Source organism: Acomys russatus, chromosome 3, assembly GCF_903995435.1.
Source record: "Acomys russatus chromosome 3, mAcoRus1.1, whole genome shotgun sequence".
In the NCBI taxonomy this organism is placed as follows: domain Eukaryota; kingdom Metazoa; phylum Chordata; class Mammalia; order Rodentia; family Muridae; genus Acomys; species Acomys russatus.
The window spans coordinates 5,131,730-5,157,637 of record NC_067139.1 but is presented as its reverse complement, the minus strand read 5'-3'; the positions used below and the strand labels follow the sequence as shown (position 1 = coordinate 5,157,637).

The following is a 25,908-nucleotide window of genomic DNA, read 5'->3' as shown; positions in this document are numbered from 1 at the left end:
TTCTATCAGTGTTTTTAATATTACAATTTTATTTTGTGTGTGCATGTGTGTGCCTATTTATATGTGGCTGCATGTGTGAGCATGTGTGGATGCTTCCATGCCACAGTGGGGTCAGAGAACATCTTGTGCACGTTGGTTCTTTCCTTCCACCATGTGGGTCCCGGAGACTGAACTCAGGTCATTAGCTGTGGTGGCAACACCTTTACCCACTGAGCCACCTCACCAGCCCTTTTGCCAGTTTTCAGAGCTGAGGCCTCTATCCGCGAGGTCTGTACCTTGCCACTGAGTCACTCAGTCTGTCCACTCCCTCTTCTCCTACTCTATATACGCTTTCTCCTAGCACAAGCATTTTTACATCTCTTTTTTACAGAATACTACAAGCATCAGCAGATACTGCAGCACTCTGTGAGTTTTCACAGTCCTTCCTGTTCAATCTTTGTTCAAATGTGTTTTACAGTTGCCTGCTCACTTTCCTTCTCTGTGCCACAATGAGAATAAATAACAAACAGAAAACTCTTTTGCACTGCATTACCGCACCGGGGGGTATTACCACCAGCTCGTCTGGCTTTCTCACCTGCTCTGACAACTACATAAGCATTTACCTCCCTTTCCTCTGAATGTGCTTCTCTCTCTCTTTGAGTGCTCCGCCTTCTGCTGCCGTTTCTCAGTGTGTCTTGTACACATTTCCCCTTAAATGACTGCATTCCCAATTCTCTCCCATGCTACACACCTGCCACAGGTGGCCATCTCCAAAGGCAAGGAAAGACAGCCATGCTTGCTGCTGGCAGCACTCCGCCAGCCCATCTCCATTCATACGGTCCTGAGTAGGCCTCACACAGACAACACCAAAGCTCTTCCTAAGTGGTCCTAATCCCAGCTGGCCTTACTCTCATCTTCTCTCCATTTATCTGCCATAGAAAATGAGGTTAAACTGTCTTGTGCATGGTCTAAAAGCAGAACCAAGTTTTAAGTACATGTGCCCCTTCAGAATGCAATCTAGCTTTATTTACCTATACGGTAAAATTTTAAAACTACCTATGTAGTTAGTCCATTCAACTGCCCCATATAAGCAAACTCCTCTAACCTCTGTACCTTTGATATACCACGAGAACCCCAGCCCGGCCCTCTTCAGAGCTAAAGAATACAATAAAAGATGCTCCGGAGGAACCTCCATTCCAGATCTCAAGCTGTACTATAGAGCAACAGTAATTAAAACAGCATGGTACTGGCATAGCAACAGGCTGGTGGACCAATGGAATCAAAGTGAAGACCCAGAAATAAACCCACATACATTTGGACCCTTGATTTTCGACAAAGAAGCCAAATCTATTCAATGGAAAAAGGATAGCATCTTCAACAAATGGTGCTGGTCTAACTGGATGTCTACATGTAGAAAGATGCAAGTAGATCCACATTTATCACCATGCACAAAACTCAAGTCCAAGTGGATTAAAGACCTCTACATAAAACCAGAGACACTAAATCTGTTAGAAGAAAAAGTGGGGAAGAGCCTGGAACTCATTGGCACAGTAGACAACTTCCTGAACAGAACACCAACAGCCTAGGCTCTAAGGTCAACAATTAATAAATGGGACCTCATGAGGCTAAGAAACTTCTGTAAGGAAGAAGACACTGTCAACAGAACAAAGCGACAGCCTACAGACTGGGAAAAGATCTTCACCAACCCTACATCTGACAAAGGACTAATATCCAAAATATATAAAGAACTCAAGAAATTAAACACCACCAAACCAAATAACCCAACTGAGAAATGGGGCTAAGAACTAAACAGAGAATTCTCAACAGAGGAACATCGAATGACTGAGAAACACTTAAGGAAATGCTCAATATCCTTAGTCATCAGAGAAATACAAATCCAAACGACTCTGAGATTCCATCTTACACCCATCAGAATGGCTAAGATCAAAAATTCAAATGACACCACATGCTGGAGAGGATGTGGAGAAAGAGGAACACTCCTTCATTGCTGGTGGGAATGCAAACTTGTACAGCCACTTTGGAAATCTATCTGGTGCTATCTCAGAAAACTGGGAATTAGACTTCCTCAAGACCCAGCTATTCTACTCCTTGAAATATACCCAGAAGATGCTCCAGCACACAACAAGAAAATTTGCTCAACGATGTTCATAGCAGCCTTATTCATTCTAGCCAGAATCTGGAAACGACCTAAATGTCCCTCAGTCAAAGAATGGATAAAGAAACTGTGGTACATTTACACTATGGAATACTACTCAGCTATTAAAAACAAGGAAATCCTGAAATTTGCTGACAAATGGATGGAGCTAGAAATAATCATCCCAAGTGAGTTAATCCAGACTCAGAAAGACTCACATGGTATATACTCACTTATAATTGGACACTAGCCCCAAAGGGATGTCCCATGAAAATCTCCACTTACCAGGAGATTGGGATAGATGCGAGGACCTCCTATTGGGACTGTAGGTAAGAGAAATATGGGAGAATGGGGAAGTAGAAGGACTCAAATGGTCCTAGAAACCTACAAGAAGAACATCATGATGGGCAGATCTGGACCCAGGGGTGTTTACTTAAATTACTGTACCAGCCAAGGACAATACATGAAGTAAGCATTGAACCCCTACTTGGATCTAGCAAATGGACAGGACACTCTCCACAGTTGTGTGGAGAGCTAGGATGGACTCTGACATGAACTATTTGACCACTTCCCCTTGGTGGGGAGCCCTGGGGGCACCCAGAGAAAGGAATAAGCAGACTGCCAAGATGAGACCTGATAGGCTGTGACCATATATGGTGGGGGAGGATGTCCCCTTCTGTCACAGACCTAGGGGAGGGTAATAGGGTGAAAGAAGGAGGGAGGGAGGAGTGGGAGGATACAAGTAAAGGATAACAATTGAGATGTAATATGAATAAATTAATAAAAAAATTTTAAAAAGAATTTCTATTCTCTTCAATTGTGCCTAAAAGATGGCGAGTTTTCTCTCTTCTCTTTATTTATTGTTTTGCTTATACATTCTTTATGAATTAAGGCTTGTGTATGTGCAATTTTACAAAGAATTTTAGGATGCAGAAAGTAACAGAAGAAATTTGTGCAGAGACCCAACTCCCCACAGAAGGCTAAGTTTCTAGGATTCACTTGTAAATAGGGTTATGTGATGTGTAAGGACAGGACTCTTCCCATGCAGAGACTGTGCGTTCGCCTCAGGTGTTTGCCTGCACATTCACTGTCACACTTAGCAAAGAAATGCGTTTCTAGCCACTGTGCTTTCCCAGAGTCCAAAATGTAATAAACATGTATTTGATTTCCTAGAATAGTCTCCATAACAAAAGGAATTGAATTTGTTATCAAGGCCACACCAAAGCAATCTAGTTTGAAGAGACCAGGCTCGATACATTTTGTGATAACGTGATTTTACCTATGATTTAAAGAGGCTGCCACAAGTTCACCCGGAGAGCTCTGTATTGAGAGGGCATTGTACAAATGCGGTTTCCAAATTTCCTAAAGCTACATCCTAGCAGGTGTTCAAGTCTCTTGTTTACAAGCAGAAACTGATTTGATAAAATGACATATTCTGCCCTCCCAGGTAAAAGAATTAGCTCAAAACAAATTATGAATAGATTCGTGTCGCTTTCAAATCGTCCAGTTCCTCATGAGCTAGTAACAACAGTTAGGTTTCAAATAATGAAGCTGCACTTACCAGAATTTTATGCCTTTTAATGTTCCGTTGGCTAATTTCAGCTGCCATCAAAGCTTCCTAAGTTTACACAGCATCATAGTAAGAGGCATGAAAAGAGAAAAGAGAAAATGGAGAGAGTGGGAGAGAAAAGAAGTACAGTTATAAACTATGTGTTACATTTTAACTTCTAAACTACACAAGTACAACCTCATTTTCCTGAGTTTTTTTTTATCCAATAAGGCACTGGAATTTCAATGTTATAGTTGAATGAACATCACTGAATTAAAATTAAAGCTCTTCAACCAAAATGAAGACTTTTTTCACTTCCACTTGATTCGTTCCCACATTAAGATCCTGGAATCATATTTCATATACAAATAAAAGAATAACAAAATCTCCTAGACTTCAAGCAAAAAGGGTACCTGTCATTTTCAATCTGGGTGACATAGACTGACAAAGGACACTTTTCATTTATGATTCAATAAATGTAAACTGCATGTATCTGTTTTCAGGTCTACAACTAAGCTTATGAAAATCATATTATCTTTTTATTTCAGAAAGCTTACAAGTATTAGTTTAACAAATACTTAACACATAAACTAATTTCATAAAGTGTTACTTAATCTAGGGTCTGGAGAGATGGTTCGGCATTTCCGAGTGCTTGCTTTGCAATCGTGAGGAGCAGAGTTCGAATCCCAGCATCTATGTAACAAGCCCGGAGTCTCTCCAAATGCCAGTAAGACCGGCTCGGAGGGTGGTGATACAAGAGGACAGCTAGAATTGTTGGCTTCTAGCCTAGCAGAGAGGACTTGAAGAATGGATTTACTGAAAGACCCTGCCTCAAAAGAAGGAAGTGGAGAGCGGAAGAGGACACACTATATCACCTTCCGGCCTCTGTACAGATAAACAAGAATAAGTACCCACGCATACATGTTCATACATTCATACAGATGCACACACATATACAAAGGAGGAACTAAGTAAATATAAGAAACACTAAAAAATTACTTAACCTAAAGCAATATAGTAATAGCTTGATTATATACCAGGTATTAAAATATAACAACAGGGCACCAGTTACAAATTAATAAAAAATGCCCCAGTCCTTCCAGGTAAACTAGTAACTGTTCTTTTCTGCTGATGGTCATACAGAACATTCAGAGTCATTCTAAGAAACAAAGTATCTCAGCAGCAATTACAATTGTGTAAAATGTTATTGTTTAAATCCTAAAGTCAGTCATGTTTCTACACTACTTAAGCCTGTCTAAACTATGGCTCAGTGAAGTGGACAGCATTGGTCCACCCAAATGAGCTCAAACTACTCTAAGAATAAATCTGGTATCTTTCTGTTATACACAAAATATGGGAAAATGAGCAATTTTATGAATAGATCCAAAGAGAAGACCCTTAAAAAAATTATTAGGAAAAGAATCACAAAACCTTCAGTACATCAGATCTACTGACTCCCCTTCTGTGAACCACGCAATCTTCCCAACCCACCCCTCAACAGGAAAGCCGGTCAACTGAACAGCATGCCTTCTGTTCTCTGATTTCTGAGAGAGAGATTTTGGTTTGGAGCACACTAACTCAATAAGAAAGATTTACTATAAAAAATCTTTTCTCTTTTCTATGTTCAGACAAGTCAATACTTTCAAGAAAGTAAAATCAAAACTACTTCATATTTCTTCTTCTCAAGGAGCCAGTCGATATGATCATCTTGGTCCCGTTCCTTGGCGATGACGACGTCTCTTGGACTCACGATGTAGAAGAGTGATTCCCCTTCAGAGTACTCTTGAAGGGAGGAGAGAGAGGACAGCCTGGGTGACTTCATATTACAAAGTTGCAATAGTTTTGGGAGATGTAATTAGGCCACAATTTCAGACTCAACAGTCAATTATCTACCTCTGCAGCCAAGTGTGCTTGACTCTTCTGGAGAGCCACGGAGGGTGAGAATGGCAGCATAGACTGCTCTGAAATGGACCACAGTGTCACACTATCCAATAGAGAGGGACGGAGAAACAGCTAGAAGAAAAGACTACAAACAAACTAACACAAATAAGGTAGGCTTAAAATGTTTAACATTCCGACTTCAAAGAAACAGAATCCTAGCTGCCTGTGCTGGTGCATACTGGACTTTATCTACTGTTTATAAACTTTATTTATGGACACTTAGAGAGCCGCTCTTTTCTTACAGAACAATTATATCCCACAGTTAACAATAAATGTTTTCTCCTCACCAGGGTCAAGGCTATGTAATGCATAAATGACAGACACCCAAGCCCTGGGGACACAATCTGTCATGTCAGCTCTGGGAGGCTGATGCTGACCGTTCCCTGCAGAAGTCAATTACTAAACCTGCTCCGAAGGGTTTCTAAGCAAACAACCGAGTGCTCTGAGCAAAATACTCAGACTGTATACATTTGGCTCTGAATCACAATTGTTTTTTATAAACTCGTACAGTTTTTTAACTAATTAGAGGGCTCATGTAAGAAGGGCCAGATGCATGTAGGGTGTTGCATCATTTCTTTGTTCACATGGAAACTAGAATTATTTTCCTAAGATGTCTAATCTCCCAATGGACAGGACATTCTTCACAGTTGAGTAGAGAATGGGGTCTGACTTTGACCATGTCCCCTGGATGGGGAGGCCTGGTGGCACTCAGAGAAAGGATAGCAGGCTACCAAGAAGAGACTTGATACCCTATGAGCATATAGGGTCCCCCTCAGTCACAGACATAGGGGAGGGGAGTAAGAGGAAAATGGGAGGGAGGAAGGAATGGGAGGAGAAGGGATGGGATAACAACTGAGATGTAATATAAATAAATTAATAAAATATATTTTTTAAAAAAGATGTCTGTTGTTCATAAAGCAGGAAGAAGTATCTAAAGTGCGTAAGTGGGTTTTTTTCTCCCCCACTTTCGATGTATTTTACAAGACTTCCTAGACAGGAATACAGAGCCATAGCTCCCCTTCTGCTCCTGAGCAGTGAGTGACTACGTATAGTTGCCCCCCGCGCTCGTCCACCCACTCTGCCAACATCCCGCAGTCCCTAGTGCTGCAGTGGGGGCCTTTCCATCTGTCACTACTCAGTTCCCAACAGAAGGACTTTGCTGCCACCCACAGCAAACCTTCCAGGAACATAAAGTTTGGACTGAGGGGAAAAAAAAAAACAAAAAACCTCCAGTCATGCTGCTTGAGGCCAAGCTAAATGTCACTTAGAGGGACAGGACAAGGCTGGGATATTCGGAGGGACAGCGTGCTCGCCTGGCATGTTTAAAGCCAAGGGTTTGATTCCCAGCACGGCAAACATAGCTAGATGACTAGCTGGTTAGAAGGAAAAACAAAAAAACAGGACAAAAAATAAACCTACTTCTCACCTTGGTTCCTTTCCCAGAACATTCTTTTTTATATGTACACTCAGACAAGACATGCAGTATTTCTGAGTCTAGAACTCAGGCTCTCATGCCACAGGACAGCCCAGGTACTGTCTACAGTCCGGTCAGCACCTGTGTTTACATTCCCTTGTGTGAGCTGAATAGAAAGGCAACAGAGTAAGTGTAAGAAGACGCACAAGCAGACCTCTGCTGTCTCACCTAAGTGGTAATCCCTGCACTCATTCTCCTGGAAGCCCCTGACTGTCAGAGCATCGGATGAGATCTCTTCGCAAGTCTCGGGCAGTGGCTGGATGATGTCCAGTCTGGGCCTGGCACAGTACTCTCTTTCCTGAGGAAACACAGGGAGGGTGCAGCTTACCGGCACTTCTGCAGGTTACACAAAGGAACAAGCTATGCATACTTATTTTGAATTTATCATTTAGGTATACAAACAAGTTTTCCTAAAAGCTTGCCACAAACGGCTACCCAATCGTGCTTTATTTTGCACTCTTTCTTTGTGAAATTGTGGTATTTATGAACAGCCCTACCACAGAATGCAATCCTAAGGCAGTGGTAGCTGATGAGAATCTTCATCACTTGATAGCGTTTGGAGTAGCACCATTAGGTGGCATTTAGAATCACCATGGAAGCATATTTCTGGGCATGAATATGAAGATGTGTCCAGGAAAGTTAAAACATGCAAGGGAGAGTTCCCCACTCCCAGTGTGGGCAGTACCATCCCAGTTCTGATCCTGGACTAAAAGGAAACAGCAAGCCAAGCATCAGCATCATCTCCCTCTGCTGCCAGCTGGCGGAAGTGACGTCATCAGCTGCCACCGAGAGTCCCCTCCAGGATAGGCTGTACTGCCATACTGTGAGATAGGACAACACCTTTCTTCCTTAAGCTGCCCAGTATTTCATCACAGCAGCGAGAAAAGTGACGAACACACACAAACTCATTACAGCTCATCTGCATAATATGAGGAAAGGCAAAACAGACTTACAAACGACTGCCAATATGAGGAAACTTACTAGCAATGCCGGAAAGATTAAATTCAACACTAAATCAGATCTTGTCAAGATGGTCAAACTGCCTGCATGACATCACCTGGTACAGAAGACCATGGTTGCAGGCGGCTGCCGACGCAATGTGGTTAGTTGAACAGAGAATTAAATTCTCAATTTTACTTGACTATAATTAGCATAAATATCGAGTGACTACAGCTTCTGAAAGGGAAGCACTAGTTCATGACAGGGGAAAGATGAGCTGACATTTCTGAGGACCATGGGTGACATTACGTAGATCACTCGGCTGGGTTCTCAAAGGAAGCCTGGAAAGTGATTAAGCATTATCATTCTCAGTTTTACAGACAGAGAGACTGACGGCTACAAAAGTAAGATTAAAATTAACTAAGTCCGTGGGAGGGCTGGGATGTCCCCCGGTCAGCCTTGGCCTTCTGGATCAAATGGGCCCTTCTCTCTTTCTTATGCTTTGGGGATACAGGCATTGCAGGCATGAAGGGTACATGCCATCAACCAGCAAAGGAGCAACAGTGCACACGCTTGGATCTGGTATGGAGTGGGGAGGAGAGAGGAATAAGGCAGAAAACAAACCCAGAAGCTCTGTCTTTACATAAAGCAGTGGAAGTGGACCTCTCTAAGCACATGTGTTAACAAAGAATCCATTGTTCCAGCTTTCTATCTCACAGTGGGGCTACAGCTATTAACAATCACCTACAAGAAGAAAACAGGGGATATACACCACACTTTCCCTGAGCTTTGAAAAAAAAATGGTAAAAAAATATCTAATTTTAACAACAAAAAACAGAGAGAAAAAAATAGGAGTATTTACAATCTTGGTGCAATAAAAATGATAAAAAAAATTCAAAATCATGACAAGATGAAAAATAGTGACATTTACTAGATCATATAAAAAGCTTTGATGGCTAGGGATGTAGTTCAGTGATGGGGTCCCTGCCAAGTATGTGGAGTGGAGTAAAGATTAGAACAATTGAGTCACACAAAGGAGCAGTAGCTGCCACAGGGGTAGAGAACAGGTGGACACACAAAAGGCTTCACGCAGGAAACACTTGAGAGTAATGAAAAGCCAAGAGAAACAGCCAATAAAAATCTAATAGAAACATTTTCAGTGTGAAAATAGAATTGGGTAATGGTGTACCCTAAGCCTGTTGTCATTCTTTGGCCCCGATTTTGCTCAGTTACTCCATGGTTAGGGGCTGAGCGCACACACTGACGCTATATGAAGTGAGTGTCCACACGCTGGCATGCTATGTGGCCTGCCCTGTGAGGATGGCCTTCCTGAGGCTTCTCCTTGCTTCTGTTCTTTATTAACACCGGTTTCCCAGGTTTCCTATTTTATTTTTTGACCAGTTGTTTATTAGGCCTCCCCCTTCCCAATGTTATTGCTTCTTCCCTTGTTTCCTTCCTTCGCATCCTCAATCGGCCCCACACTCCTCATCAGAAAGCACCACTCTTGCTCCCCCAGGAGCCTCTGCCTTTCTGTATTTTCAAAAAATAAATAAAATAATAATAAACTGATGTCCTTCAATAGGGCTAGAAGCCAACCCTATTGATTTTAGGAGGTTTGAGGGTTCACTTAAGTCTACAGCATTTCATTGCCTAGCAACATGGGCACCCAGAGCCTCAGTTACTATAGTGATGGCTTCCTAATGCAAGTGTTCTTTCAGAGAAAGGCTCAAGTGCAGCCACCGTTCACAACAAGGGCTCCCTGGGCTTTTCTCACCTATTCTATTTCTTGCCATTTGAGGGGGGAAAAAGAGGAGGAGGAAGAAAAGGAGAAGGAGGAGGGTACAACAGGGAAAGCACACTCCACCTGCCCGCTGACTGCAGCGAGCCAGAGAATCAATTGCAATTTCTTTTATATATAGTACCCAAAAGGAAATCCTTTACAACAAGCTTCCCCTGCTCAGGCCTTGAGGCTGCCGCTCTCCCAGTCCGGGTGGGGCCCCTGAACAATAGGCAAACTTGGAACAATGCTGCTCTGGGCTTTAAAGGGAGCCTAGGTATCACTAAATCCCAGATGAGAGTTTCATCCCAATGCCATGAGAACTAAATTTGGTTTTCTCTGCTGTTTCTTGTTAGCAACACATTTTAGCGTCTATCACCTACACTGATAACTGAATGAGCAACAATCTCCTTCAAAGCAGGACTTTAGGCACTTGGAACTTTCCAGCTTCTGTGAGGTAAACAGGTGCATCTGGACTCCAGGCAAGGAGGAGCTACCCTAGCAGTGACTGCCTCTGGTGCCTGGAACCCCCTGCTGCTGCAGCAATCAGCTTCATGGCTGTCATCTCTGCAAACACAAGGTCAGCTCAGTTCCTTTGCCTTTTAGCATGAGGAATCCTTTATTTCTTTCAACGAAAATATCAAGCAACTGATGAAAAAGAAAGGAAGAAAAAAAAAAAAAAAAAAAAAAACCAAAAAAGAAAACCAAAAAAGCCCAGACTTTCTTCTTTGTATAGGAAAGGGAACAAAGCCAGGCAATGAGTGTGATTTCTGAAGGTACATATGCTGGTCCGCAGGGTAATTTCCGCTAGGCTTATTTCACAAGCCAGAAAGTTCTGCTCAGATTACAGCAATCTCCCGTGACAGACAGCCTGACCTGGGTGCGATGCTAACAGCCAACTCCTCCACATCCCTCTGACCCTGGGGAGAAGATAATTACCGTTTTTTCGGAAACCTCCTTTACGTAGGAAAGTACAACAAGCTGATCACACAGAGGTGCAAGTCCGCTAATGTAGAATTCAGTTTCAAACTGAGACACTGCAAACAAAAGGTAGAAAGGATTCACTATTATACGAAGCAAAAAAGTGCACATGATGGCAAAGACACAGCAACTGTGAATGCTGTAAAGCACTGAAAAATGCTTGGAATGGAAATACATGCTTCTTCCCCAGTGTGATCATGACACACACAGTGTATGTGTTGAATTATGATACTATACTAAATATGCACTGAAGTGTGGCTTAAGTTAAAGAACTTTTCACCAGCCAGCATGGAAAGCGATTTACAACAGTCTGTCCCAGGAAAGACATGCAGAAACACAGGGTTCAAAACTGACATCACAGACAAACAAACAAACAAACAAGAACCTCTATATGGCAAATGTGATGCTTCACTGTGCTACAGAACTTAAATAGGAATGTCATTACATTACATGCAGACTTTTGAAAACAATAAAACCTGACATCAATTATCTTTAATAATAATAGTAAAATTATCTTTAATAACATTAACTTTAAGAAGTGTTTGAGTGTAGGTTTTTCTTTCTTTTGTTTGTTTTTGTTTTGTTTTGTTTCCTGAGACAGGTTCTCTGTGTAGCCTTGGCTGTCCTGGACTCACTTTGTAGACCAGACTGGTCTCAAACTCACAGAGATCCACCTGCCTCTGCCTCCCGAGTGCTGGGATTAGAGAGGTGTGTACGACCACACCCACACACCCGGCCTTTTTCTTTCTCATAGGTAAAGTACAGTGGTGCAAACAGTACACGTGACGCTTTTGTTGTTATAAAACATTACTTTGGTTTTGGCTTTTGACATTTTATTTAAACATCTTACTTATATACCTTATATATAAAGAAAGTTAAGAAGTATTGATGTACTTAAACTTAAAAAGGATTATTATTATTATCACTATGATGATAATGATGAGCTAAGAAGTATACACTAAGGAAACAGCCGAATGTGTAAGGCTGGACTGTGCAAGCATGAGGCTCTGAGTCTAAACCCACAGCACCCACACAGAAGCCAGGCACGAACACACGTGTCTATAGTCCCAGCTTTTGCAGGACTGGGGCCAGGGAGGACAGTCAGCTTAACTAAAATGGCAGTCTGGCTCAAGTCTTAAGGCACTAAGGCAGTGACAGAGGAAGACACCCCACAACCTCTTTGGATTCCTGAGGTTCCAATTCAGATGAGTGTGCTCACACAGTTAACGCAACCACACACACACACACACATACACACACACACAAAGTGCTGCCGGGCTTGGCAGTGCGGCTCTGCACCTCAGCTCTCCACAGGCTCAGGAAAAGAGGGTCACCAGCTCCAGGATTGTTACGGGGTATAGCACGAGTTCAAAGTCAGCCTATGGAACTTAGTGAGAGCCTGCCTCAAGGCGAAACATTAAAGGGGGGCTTCGGGCACAGGTCAGTGCTACACTGCTTGTCTGGCATGCATGAAGGACAATGTCGAACCCCAATGCTGGGGAGGAGTACATTTACTTATTATATGGGGGAAATATAAACACATACTCCTATGGCTGATTCTGACGGCTCCCTGATGTGACCAGAAGCTGGCAGCAGTTAAGGAGACTGAGTTTTGAGGTGAGATTCCCTCGTGTGTGGCTCACATTTGGACTTCTCCCACTGGTCGGAAGTTTCATAATTGAGGCTGCCTCTGACAATGGATATTGGCTGCACTCTGATTAACATCTATGGTGGGAAAACTTTCTTTTCTCGAGTTGGGAGAGCTCAGTTTGTCATGCTGGAGGTGATACTGAATGCTTGTACAGTCTGGAAACTGAATCATAACTTCCACTAAACTGGATTAAACCAGTTACTTTAGATTCAATGTGAAAAGTTTTCTCATCTGAAAAGAAACAAGAGAAGGGGTACAATCTAAAATACAGATGGAATGAGGAACGCGAGAATCTTTCTTCTTTTCTCTTTCTTGTTCATCAGACTCCTTGATTTTCCTAGTCCTTGCTTATCTTTATAATCATCTTCATAATTTAACTTCTATCCTAAAACAGCTGACCAAAAATGACTAATATAAACTTTACAATAGGTGAGAGTTTTGAGACAGGGTCTTATGTAGCCCAGGTTGGCTCTGAATTGATTAGGTAGCTGATGATGTCTTTGAGCTCTGGTCTTCCTCATCCCACCTCCTAAATGCTGGGGTTATAGGTGTGCCACCATTCCCAGCTACCGTGGATAGTAGCTCTTACGCCTTGTCATTGCCTGGTTTCCTCACACACAACAGGTGCTTTGGCCTAGCTCTGCCACTAACGTTTTTCTTCCTTTTGGAAGCTTGCGCTGAGCATTGTCTTATGGAGCCACATAAAAACATTTCTGATAAGAGGCAGCATGGGAAATGGTCCAAGGAAGCTCATTAACAACCGTTTCCACCTCAACCACAGCGTGGAGAAGGGAATGTGCAGTGTAGACAGGGCAAAGGTCTCCAGAGACGCAGGAGCACAGGGTGTGAGTATGGGAAGACATGAGAGAGTGAAGTGCACATCTGCTGATCTGCTGGGTCCACACTGGGATCACTTAGGGGGAAGGTGGCAATCTCACCCATCTAGAAGGAAGGAAACTAAAAATTGAATTTGGTGACCATTATTCCAAGTGTCCTCACACAAATGGAGTTGAGTGCTGTCTCACTAATCATATGCTGTCACAGAAGTGCAACTACACAGCTTCCTTGCCACTAGTCTGGGCAAAAAACGAAATTCAGAAAAGCCAGAGAAACCCTCCTCATGAGGGCCATGAGGAGGCCTGTGTGCACTTGTGCAAGCATATCCAAGGCGTGGTGGACCCTGAGCTATGAGGTACTGTCCTCTCTGTAGATCACATGGCCTGCCCAACTGAGAGATAGGATGAAGCAATGTCTCCTAATGGTAACTAAATTTACATCAAGGCCTGATATTTTAAAACAACAACAACAACCTAGCTCTAAGGTACAGAACAAAGCCACCAGGACAATGCCCTATGCAAATCTTCACTCTACATCCTGATTTCCTTAATCTGCAGTGCTTACATAAACAAGATGGAGAGTTCATGATCTTTGAGATCATGGAAAACACTAATATGTTCAGGATAAAACAAGAGAAGGCTGTAGGCATTCATCTCAGTTTCAGGTGGTAAATGTGTACTTGTAGACACTAAGCTATCACAATACCAACTGTGAGTTAATGATCACTTAGAGTACCAAGGAAGAAGTATATTACAACAACTAACAGTTAAGAGTTTAGAAACACAGGAGTTATCAACGTCTAGATAAAGCTGAAACATCCCTTGTGTTGAATCATTCCCTCATACCACCCACAGTCTGCTTAGACAGCAGTTGCCATGACAGCAACACTCGGTGTGACCCACGGTGGAGAGTTGTAACTGCTGTATCTCTGACACCCAGTAATTCCTCTCGTAAAACCTACAAGTAGAAACACGTCAAAAACAAAAAATCCCACGTGAAGCCTCACTCGCTGAGGCGTTAGTGTGTGAGGTGCCCGCAGATACTGTGTCCTACAACAGCACAGCGAGAACCACGCTCTTCAGTATTCTCCACTAAGACAAGAGTGTGTTTAGATCTCACAAGTGCTGCGCACCTTTCACGTTAATGCTAAGGTAAAGAAAGGGTGGCTAGAGACCATGGTACTAGAATACACACAGGTACAAGGAACAAATGTTTCTACATAAATAAAGGAAGAAATGTCAAATTGCTGTATTTATTCTCCTATGGAACATACACAGAATATCAAACACATATGGACTAATCTTGTAAAATATCTTCTAGCAATTATTGGCTTTGTATTTCAAAAATAACAGTGGCCAATAAAGTTTATCTTTCCTGATATTCCATTCTACACCACAGAACAATGACTTTAATACTTTTAATAAGTCTTGTCTTTTTCTAAAGGAAAGCTACTTCGAAAGAGGTGGTTTACAAATTTAACTAGACAGAAGCACACATTTAAATGGATTATCAGGAAAAGATGAGTCACAAAGAACAACTTGTTGGGTTTTACAGTCCACAAAAGAGAAATCAAAGGCTTGGAAGTGAAGGCTGAGAGAAAACTTGTGCCAGAGAAGACAGAGCCTACACCTGAGATCAGGGGCATCTAGAACTGAAGAGAAGGCTCTGGGGCCGAGGCAGTGTGCTGTGTTTCCATACACAGCGTTTTGCTGAAGAACACCAGTTGTGGTAGGAACTGCACTGCCACATGGTCGCCTCATCCCAACATGGTAGCAAAGGCCTCCACACTCTAGCGTACTCAGAAAGCAGCATAGATATGCTGTAAGAATTGGTGCACTGAGCACACAGAAGATCAGCAACTAACGTCTCCTCAGAAGAGGAGTAGCAGGTGTCACACTCCAATGTCTTACTTTCCCAGCTGGACACTCTAAGTGACAACACAGAGAACACAAGCTACACACATACTGCCCCACCAAGGACAGCAGTGGAAGACTTGAGGTCTTTGTGCTCAGAGTGCCTTGCCCTCTCTAGAACTCTCTTTTTTAGCGTAAGGGTAGGCATACTGCAGGACACAGAATTTCCACCATCTCTTCTGGTCCCTCCCCAAAAGCCAATCTGTAAAGAAGAACAGTTATCTGTGAGTCTCTCATATTGCATTCTCGCTCCTTTACAGCAGTCTTGTGGCAAAGGATCCCCGCTCTCAGTCGGCAGGCCAAAGCAGGAGCAAACTGTGCCCAGAGAGCTTTCACTACGTCTGGACACTTGCTTGACCACGGTGGTCAGAGAAAACACTATTGGAATCAGCACGTCAGTAGCCTGAGGGATTGCTCAGAAGCAGACACGCTGAAGTAAAAAGTGATGCGATGCTTCACACATAGCAAATCACTTCACCCCAAAGTGAAAACTGAAGAGACTGACTAACAGACTAAATACGAGGAAAATTCAAAACAAAACAAAACAAAAAAACAAACAACAACAACAAACGAGCCAATAGTAACACACAGGTCAGAGACCACTTAAGGCAACTTAGGTTTCATTTTAATCCCAGATTCTCTAGTTGATATCTGGTACATTAATCTGTAATATGTAACAAGGATGCTTCATTATAACAATATTCAAGCTTAGATAAAAGAAAAAGAGAAAGTCAAGGCATGCTGGGTAAAAATGTCTAAACCAAATGATTATTCTTTTTATCATAAGTATAAAATCATCTCAGTGTATGAGCTAAACACAAGTCATGAACCAAATCACAGTGGCTCTCTACCCCCTGAAAGGAGGACAGAGTCACAGCAAACTCCCCAAGGCATGTGTGCTGCAGAGACTCACTAACACGGAGCATGCAAAAGTACAGGTTGCTGACCTAAGAATGAAATAAGGAAAAACATAATTTCATTTCTCTAAATGAGGTACTTCTCTCAACCAAAATTTAAAAAACTTCGGGGGCGGGGGGAACCTGGGCATTTCCATCACATTCAGTTGTTTAGCAAACAGACACACAGCATCTCCGTTGATGTGTGCCGAGGTCTGTAGTGTTTGGGAAATTCTTACCTAGGGGTTTGGATCTACATGTCAGAGCAGGTGGTCCTTCCCTGGGTCCCTCTGGCTGTGAGGTGGGGCTACACTGCCTGCCCCTGTGAGATGGGGGTTCCTTCTGCTCTTCTTTGTCTGCTCTGTGCTCTTGAGACACTGCTTTACTCTGTAGCCAGGCTGGCCTTGAGCCCATTACGTAACCACGGTAATCTCAGACTTGTGTCAAGCACCTTGCCACAGATCCCTGAGTGCTGAGATTGCAGGTGTGAGCCTCCTCTGGCTACAGAAACAGCTTCCATGCCACCCACCATCCAAAGGCACAAGCACATTTTACAGCCAACTTTAATATGGAAAGACTTATTTTTCCTCATCAATGTAATGGCAAATAACACTTGGTACATGAAACATGTAGCTGATTCCAAGGGGCACTTAATCTCAATGTAGTATTTAGTATCTACTATAATGCTCTAGGCATTCAAGAAAGTAAGCAAAAACAGATGAGCCTATGTTTGCATTGACGTGACACAGAAACGTACCAATAATCAAGAACTCAAGAACTGATGCAGCCACAGAGCCAGAGGCAGAGAGAGCCCACACTTGAATGTGTGGGCGTAGTCCAGTCAAGCAGGACCAGTGGGTTTTCTCAGGAAAGCAATGTTTGGCCCAAGGTATGATTAAAAGCTGGTGAAGAGAAAAGATGCAAGACGAATGTTCTCGACACAGTTTGGGAAGGAAGAGCCCAGGTCTGTGCAGGAAAGTCGCTGTGGCTGTAGCACACAGACCGCAAACAGGCTCAGTGAGAGCTGTTGCTGGAGACAGGGTTGGGCAACACCAGCCTCTGCAGCATTCTTTATCCTCTGAACAACGTGAAAGGACAACTGAGGGACAATTACACGATCTGGTCTGCACTTCTATTGTGAGAAGAGACTGGCTTAGAGTCACAGTGAGCAGAGACCACTAAGAAGGCAGCTGTAATGCTCCAATATGGGGCCAAGCTTATGGTAACAAAAAATGAGTACTGAGAAGTTTCAAGTGAAGATGACCAAGAGTCAGTACTGTACTAGGTACATGCACACATGCACTCACCCTCCTTACAACCACCTGAGAGCATTCTTTCTCACCTTTTACACATGAGAATATTAAAACAGCAGAAATCTGTCTGAGGTCCTGGCAGTAAATATTAAACCAGGATCCAAATCTATGATTATCTGATTTCAAAGCCAACTACAGTGTTATTATGAGAAAGATATTTTGTTTGTTTGTTTGGGGGAAAGAAGGGTTTTCCCAGTGAGTTTCCAGAACCTGAAGGCTTTCTGGACCCCTTTTATGCAAATACCAAGAGATACGCTCTGGTGGAGGACGTGGCCTTCACTTTCCACCTGACAACCAGATACTTTGTCGAAGTTTTACCATTACAGGAGATATGGGAGGGCCCATACCTATTTCAACATATCGACTGGGCAGATCCCGCATCTCACTGGCATGACGTTCCTTCACTGAGCATATCTGGAATAGAAATTCACATGTTATTCTCTAGATATGACAGAAATGCTCTATAGCATTTTAAAAGGGAATCATGTCTCCCAACAGTGGAGTACATGTAATCTACTCTAAGTCATAAAAGACAGAATGGGTTGGAGGGGCTTGGGAGATGACGCAGCAGACACGCACTGGATGCTCCTGCAAAGGACCTGGGTCAGTTCCCAGCACCCTCATGGTGGCTCAGAACTTTCACTGTAGCTCTGAACTCCAGTTCCAAAGGATCCACTGCCCTTTTTTCACCCTTGTAGGCATATAAGATGCAGGAAAAACACGCATACACTTAAAAGTAAAAAATAAATTAAGCAATTAGTTTGAATAAGCTATAACAATCATTATTTAGATTCCCCAACATTAGCCCAATAAAGTTACAGTCTATAACAAAGGCTTTATATAGACTTGCTGTTTCTAGTGGCCCATTCTCTGAAGCTCTACGTAAAGACTGCAGACACATGCTGGAGGGGTTTCTGGTAGAACATGCACACTATGGTTGTCCAACAGCGTCAGCAGTCAGCATGCATCCCATTATGATCCCATAGGTGTATAGCCTGGAAGGTGAGAGTAGTCTCCCACTGAGTGAGGGAAGAACATTTTTACTATATGCACGTTCTTCAAAGTTTGTCTGTCTTTGTTTCAAATTACACATGTAAAGTTGACATAGAAATATGTATTTTGTAAACCAGCAACTAAAAATGCATTTATCCCCTAAACTTTCACTCCCCCAACACATATTCTAGTTGCTTCTATTAGCCAAGATTTCTCAGTAAGATTTTGAACTGAGAAATGCTCAAAATATGACCTAGTCTGAGAAAGAAAAAAAAAAAATCCCTAATAAAATAGAATAATGACATAAAATTTGCATATTGTGATTTAAGCAGAGAATATGCATTCATTATCTATGACTGTTTTAACACATTACACAAATGCGGCAGTTTTAAACAGATATGCATTCATTCACTTATAGATCTAAAGCGACAGGTCTGATCAGTTTCCCAGTCAGGTGGCTTGAGGTGTGGGCAGGACAGCAGCACTTCCTTGTAGGCCCTAAGAGAGAATCTATGCCTGGCCAGTTTGCTCACTGCAGAAGCAACACACTATTCTCTTGTGTAACAGCCTCTTCCTTGTCCACCTCCACCCTGGTATCCCTAGGATGGTTACTTTGGATGAACATGGCCCTCACAGGCTCACATGTTCAGATACTTTGTTCCTAGTTTATGAACTATTTGCTAAGGATTAGAAGGTGTGGCCTTGTAGGAGGAGGTTTGTCACTAGAGGTGGGCCTTGAAGACTCAGAAGACTTGTAAAACCATCCCCAATGTGTTCTTTCTCTGCCACCTATTTGTGGACCAAAATGTGAGTTCTCAGATGCTCCAGCCAACGTGTCTGTTGCTTGCTGCCATGCTATGATGGGCTCTGAATTATCTGCAACCGTAAGTCCAATTAAAAGCTCTTTTATAAGCTGCCCTCATCAGAGTGTTTCATCACAGCAACAGAAAAACAAGGCAGACAGAAGTTGGTACCAAGGAGTGGGATACCGCTGCGACGAACCTGCCCTGTTGTATTTTGCTGCAATGTGGATGACTTTGGGACTTTGGAGTAGGAAGGTGATTGATGCTGCAAGCTGGGCTAACTGGGCAGTACCAGGAGGATCTTGGAAGTAGTGCTGAGAGCTATGTGGACTGTGGAGGCACAGTTCAGGAAGCTTCAGAGGGAAAAATATTGGCAGCTTGGATAGAGACCAGTCTTTTGATAGTTTGGCAAACAAAGAGTTGCATTTTGTCCTTGTCCTAAGAATTTGCATGAGGCTAAATTGAAAAAGCAATGGACTACTTTCTTTGGCAAAGCAGACTTCAAGGCAACCTAGTATTGATTCTATTGCCAGGCTATTAGTAATCACTCTTGGGTCTACAGTGAAAAAGAACAAGCATGGCAAAAAGAAATACATAATGTATAGTTTAAAGAGGAAAACAGCACCAAAATATTGTGTGCTGAAAGCGATGCAGTGACGAAGGACAGGCGGATCCAAACTGGAATAAAGGCAGGGTGCCCTCGGGCTAACTTCCATCTGTAAGAGTAAACAGCCTCATAATTCTCTGCTTCTAAACAGCAACAACAATGGAAAGCTGCTGCAACTGTGGCCAGGCTCCACCTCAAGCATCCACCAAACTTGGCAGCACTGCCCAGCGGTTCTGGCTTTACAGTCATGAAGCACACACTGGTAAAGGAGGTGTGGAGTCTCCCTCCATTGTTAAGGGGAGCTGCTAAGGCCAGGGAATGTGTGGTTGGGCAGTCCCTGGATGAAGGTCCTGAAAGAGCAAGAGGCCTTCAGAGGCCATTTTGTGAAACTGTGAAAGTGAATCGGGATTGTGTTGGAGACTCCAAGATGTTGGTGATGCCAGAGCCAAGGGATACGTGCCAAAGAGAGCTGCACGTAAGAGTGGAACCAGTCTATGAGAGAGAAGTGTATTGCAGGCAGCAAATCTGGAAGGACAGAGCCATCCAAGCCCTCTGGCATTGGACATACAGCAAGCTTGGGGGTTTTCCCTGCCGGGTCTTGAACTTTCTTGGTCCATTATTATTATTATTATTTTTACTAACCCCTATTCCTCTTTTGTAATGGTAATGTATACTCTGTGCCATTATGTAATTGTGGAAGTATGTAATTACTTTTGATTTTACAGGGGTTTACAATTAAGTGACTGCCTTGAAAGAAGAGACTTGGAAGTTTGGACTTTTAAACAGTTTTGAAATGGAAAGACCATGGGGACTTTTGAAGTTGGACCACTATGTTACGGTCATGAGCTTAAAGGGCAGGGACTGTAATGTGGTGGTATAAAGAGGAATGGCCTCCCAGAGACTCATGTGTTTAAATTATCGGTCCCCAATTGATGGAACTACTTGGAAAGGATTAAGAGGTGTGGCTTGTTGGAAGTAGAATGTCACCGGGGGTAGGCTTTGGGGTTGTTAAAGACCTGCATTGCTCCCACACATCATCTTTCCACCTGCTACTCAGGGATCATGATGTGATCTCTTGGCTGCTCCAGCCTCACGTCTGTTGCTTATCTAACTCTCTGAAAACATAAGCCCAATTCAACACTCGCTTTTACAGGTTGCCTTGGTCATGGTGTTTTGTCACAGCAATAGAAAAGTAACTAAGAAAATGAGATGGACAGCCCAGGACAATCTCTCCATCCTGAACTTAACCACATTTTTCCCACATAAATAAGCACTTGAGGTTAGATTTTAAAAGAGTATGTGCGTGACAGCTGTGAGGAGGGCTGGCAGACAACGGCCCAGAGGCCACAGTGTTGGTTCGGGTAGCGAGCCGCTAGCCACTGCCATGCTTTCTGTTTCTACTTGGGGTTCTCATTCCCCTTATAGGGCTGAAGTTTTAAGAACAGGTAACATTTATAAGCCATTACAATATTCCAGGCTCTATGCCCTTCCACACATCTAAGAAGTAAGTGGAAAGGGTGAATCATCCCCAGGTCTTCCTGACGCTAAAGGCTACACTGTTAAACTCTTGCTGAGATACTTCCTCATATGTATTTTTACATCAGGTAAATCTTGGTTTATTTTTTAAATTGTGTATTGTAGCTCTAAACTTCTGCGATTGTTGTATCTAAGCACTGGTAAGCGTGGAATAAAGGGGACTGGGCTTGACTGGGCTGCCGGCTCCTTCTGGCAATCAGCTATACTTCATCAAGTACAGCAGCAGCAGCAGCAGCAAGTATGGGCCACGTAATTAAATGTCAGAAAATACTTTAATCATCTAGATAATGAGCCAGCGTCTCTGTGTCATTAATTTATGAAACATACAGCATTATTTTAGTTTTAGTGTTACCTCACTACCATCAGTGACCCAAATGAAACTAATCCTCAAGGATAAAGACAAAGAAAAGGGACTATGAAGATGAGCACCTGGACCAAACCACCAAAACCAACTGCCTGCACGATCCATCAACAGCTAAGGGACTGCAGTGTGATTATGGGAAACTGAAACAGAGAGCAACAAATACAGCATCCTCCTGAGAACATAAAAAGGAAACTATGTTGCACATCAGAGAAAAGAAAAGCCCATCTTAAAATCTGTACTTGTCAAACAAACTGCCTATCATTGGTGTTCAGGTGAAAATATTAAGTTTCCCAGAAACTATTCATGAATATCATGTCTTCAGACCACTCTCAACGAATCTATAGTGATTTTGCATTTAATATAAAGGCCAGCTAGCCACCTTGATGGAGGTTCCCCAGCCAATAATGAGTGTCACAGTGTCCTTCCAGCAGAGGCTGCAGGGATACATATCTGGGCGCAGGCTGATGTCATCTCGGGGAACATTGGTGATTCTTTGCTTTGAGGTGATGTCAAAAATCTTCACACCCTACAAAACAATCAACATTATGCATCTTGTATTCTTGAGAAGGGGCATATCAATAGGTGTGCTATTCAAAACACTAATGGTGTTTAGTGGGCATGCCCAGGAACCACACAAAGGCATGGTCTTGCTTTATGCAGAGCCTATGAGGACCAGAATTGAACTCCACACTCCTTTCTGGACAAGGCTGTGTGATTAGTGCATGGCATGGGTAATGGAAATCCAACACAAATGTACATTGCACAGGCACACCAAGCTTGCTTGCAACCTGACAGGCTGCAGCCATTTCTAAAGGAACACTTAGTCTGCACAAGAATAAGTTTTAGTTTTTCAGAAAGGCTTTGGTTCTGAAAACCCACCCATTCAAGGAAAATGACATGTGACAGCTAAAATGCTGGAATGGAAACACCAAGCATGCTGCCAGCTCAGAATGAGCCTGGAGACCATGGCTGTTTACTTTCATTGTGACCCATGAGAAGTAAAGAAAATCCCAAATAGTACGGTGGGACCCAGATGACTTTTACCATAACAGAATGGAACTGATTTTCTTATCTGTGTATTAAAATTTCAGAAAATATCACATATATGAAAAAGATTACTTTTTAAACTTTATCCAGACCCCATTTTATATTAGATAAACTTTAAGTGAGTGCAATACTTAAAATATACTACACTTCTTAAAGGCAGGGCTGTGTTTTGGCCTATGGTTACTAGGAGTAAAGGAGAAATCAAAAATATTCTTCACTCGCTTCTATCAGTGGCCCATGGGCAACAGATAAATGTATTTCCAGAGCACATGCCTAAAGCTGCCCTTCAATTATTAAGATGGCTTTTCATTTTCTTGGCTACTCTGTGCCTCGGATTCTTACGCCAAAACCGAGTCTACAATGTGCTGGGAACTACTGGGCTAGGAAAGGCCAGGTGACAAGACTCCTTGAGCTGTGGTGTGGTATCAGTCACTGTGTCTATCAGAACAGTGCTATTATCTCCTCTGCCCTGGGCCTTTCTATCTGGCACCCTTCCGAGACCGCACAAGTGTTAGAGAGACAGACATGTGCCTTTACCATATTATTGGCCCACGCAATCAGATGTCCCCTCCACTTCACACTCCTTATGTTCCCTTCCCCTTCGTGTAGGACGGAAGACTTCCATCTGTTCATCCACGTCCGCTCAAACAGCAGCAACTGAGGACACAGCAAAACACGGGCTTTCAGACACCCAGAGTCACACGGAAGACCCTTTACTCACCCTTTCTGTGTGTCAGTGTTACCAAATGACAAATAATCCACCTTCAATGTTTTTATGTTAATTTTTTAGTAGATACCCTGCTTTTGGAAAGAATCTCCTATGTATCTTGAACTGCCTGGATGCCTACTTAAATCAGATTTGAGCACTGCGGTATGACAAGTCCCAGCCACAAGATGGCACCAAAACACCAAGACTCGGCGCAAACAATGCCTCCATGGACCCAGCTTCAGGAAAGCTTTTCAAATACAGAACTAGGAACTAATTCATTTTGTAAACTGGGAAATGAGAGACTCTTAAGTTTCTCACTGACATGATAGTCATCACAGGCTAAACTGCTTTAGTTGGAAACAGTCAGCTTTTCTTTCATTTAATCCAAAGCAAATAATTTGACAGTATTTTTTGAACAGTAAATCAAATCACAAGGTATGGACCATTTGCTTTAGGATTTATGGTCTTCAAACATTCCACAGCAGCTAGGCTCTGTATAAAGAGTAGAATCTATTGTGAAATCCCACTGGAAATTTTAAAATAAAATATAACTGGTCAAAATGTCTTAATCCTAAGGAAGACATAGTTCTGATAGTTCATGCATTAATAAAATATTTTCCTTGATATACCCAACTTTAACTCTTTAAGCAATGACATTTATAAAATGTGTTACTGACAGCACATCATGCAGAAATGCGTGTTTTCCCACTGTTCGCTAGTGCTCAAAACAGATGCCATGAGGGAACTGGGATGCGGCAGACACAAGTTTCCCTACTGTTGGCCTACAATCCTGTTGTAGAGGTGTAGGACTGCAATCCCTCTCTCTTCACACTCTAGGATTCCTAGCAGGTACCACCATACATGGAAAGAGAAATTTAAACTCCTATTTCAGTTCTCTTCAGTGTTTTGTGTATCTCCTACCATGTCCAAAGCACTGGGGAGGGAACATCAGGGGTAACCTAGAAATTCTGTGGAATAAGGCAGTAAGTAAAAAGTACAATAAAGTTATATATGACAACCACAAATAGACCATGCTGAGCACAATGTGGAGACTGATTAAAGCCAAGACTAGTGTGTTCTCCCCCCGCTCCCCGTCTCTCTCTCTCCCCACATATATATTAAAAATATAAAGATACCTAGCATAGTAAATAAAAACAAATACAAAATAGTATTTTCTATGTTGCCCTTAAATAAAATATGAGTGAATAGCGCTGTATTAAATATTTATTAACATAGAATATATAGGAATATGAACCATATATTGCAATGTTATCATAATTCTAGAAAAGTGGACAGAAAATCTTATATAGATACTTCTCTAGATATTCACATTATTTTTATAATAACAGAGTCCCTTCTGCTACAATCACTTTGCTTGGGGTCACCAGAGGAAACAGAGGCCAGCTGGCCTCCCGCTTCCCACTGTCCTGTCCTAGTGCTAGGAGTTCCAGGAGAGAGCAGGAAAGAGAAAAAAAATCCAGAAGTTAGTCCATATATATGTTAGGTATATATTATGCATATATTAGTATTAATAAGGATGAAGTCCACTGTCTTATTTTTAGGGAAATAGTTGAAACAATAAAAACTCACTGAAAACTTAAGAGGAAACACAAATGTGCTTTTGAATTAATTTGCAGAAACTACCTCTACTTCTTTGTTTTTAATTAAAAGATTTTTTGAGATTATTATGAGAACTGTATTTACATGGTTTCCATTTTTCCCCTTCCTCGACTTCCTCTCAATTTTATGACCTCTTCTTTAATTATTGCTACACACATATAACACAACTCACATGTGCATGCACGTTCACAGCCATGCACTGCCACCGCCGCTGCCACCACCATATAAATAGGACCTGCTCAGTCTCTTTACTGCTGCCAAGTGACTTTAAGAGCTGACTGCCTGGGACTGCATACTCTATTAGGAGTCCTGAGGAAGACTGGATGGAGGAACTCTCACAAGGCTCTATCTCTAGGTGAAGAGCTATAAGCAATTAATCACTTCCTTTAAAATATATTATCAATTTCTTCAGAAAATCATTAAGAGCTACTATGATGAAACCAAAATTATAATTCCCTCCAGGCCGTCCTTTCTGCCACCGTCAGTTTGTTTGGGTCACCAGGAGAAGCGGAGGCCAGCTGGCCTCCAGCTTCCCTTTGTCCTGTCCTGTTTCCAGGAGTTCTAAGAGAGGGCAGGAAGAAAAGGAAGGAGACAAGAAGTCAGAAGTCAGGCCCTGTCAGGCTCGGTGCAGACAAACCCTGTAAGCTCTGTTTACATGCAACGGGAAGAGCAACGCTCCTTGGTGAAGGCTTCATGGAGACAGAAAGGCACAGTCCAGTTAAGCTACCCTCCTCACTGGCTCTGGCTATCATTTGAGCATCCTTCCTTCTCCCTGATGGAGAAAGGACCACATCTTTTGCTTTGCTAGACGCTCCTCTCATTGT

The 25,908-nt window shown here is 42.5% G+C and overlaps 1 protein-coding gene across 2 annotated transcripts in view; it reads right to left on the bottom strand.

Moving 5' to 3' along the window:
- Positions 1-25,908, bottom strand: part of Vps41 (VPS41 subunit of HOPS complex) — a 151,320-nt gene that overhangs the window by 39,537 nt on the left and 85,875 nt on the right. Inside the window, exons 8-14 of one of the 2 annotated variants that reach the window (XM_051168098.1) lie at positions 23,293-23,412; positions 22,088-22,234; positions 17,753-17,819; positions 10,754-10,851; positions 7,267-7,396; positions 5,350-5,465; positions 3,696-3,752 (exon numbers count right to left, since the gene is read on the bottom strand). In XM_051168098.1, the coding sequence (XP_051024055.1) occupies positions 3,696-3,752; positions 5,350-5,465; positions 7,267-7,396; positions 10,754-10,851; positions 17,753-17,819; positions 22,088-22,234; positions 23,293-23,412 (735 nt within the window). The remainder of the gene's footprint in view (positions 1-3,695; positions 3,753-5,349; positions 5,466-7,266; positions 7,397-10,753; positions 10,852-17,752; positions 17,820-22,087; positions 22,235-23,292; positions 23,413-25,908) is intronic. The other variant, XM_051168106.1, reaches the window with a different exon arrangement.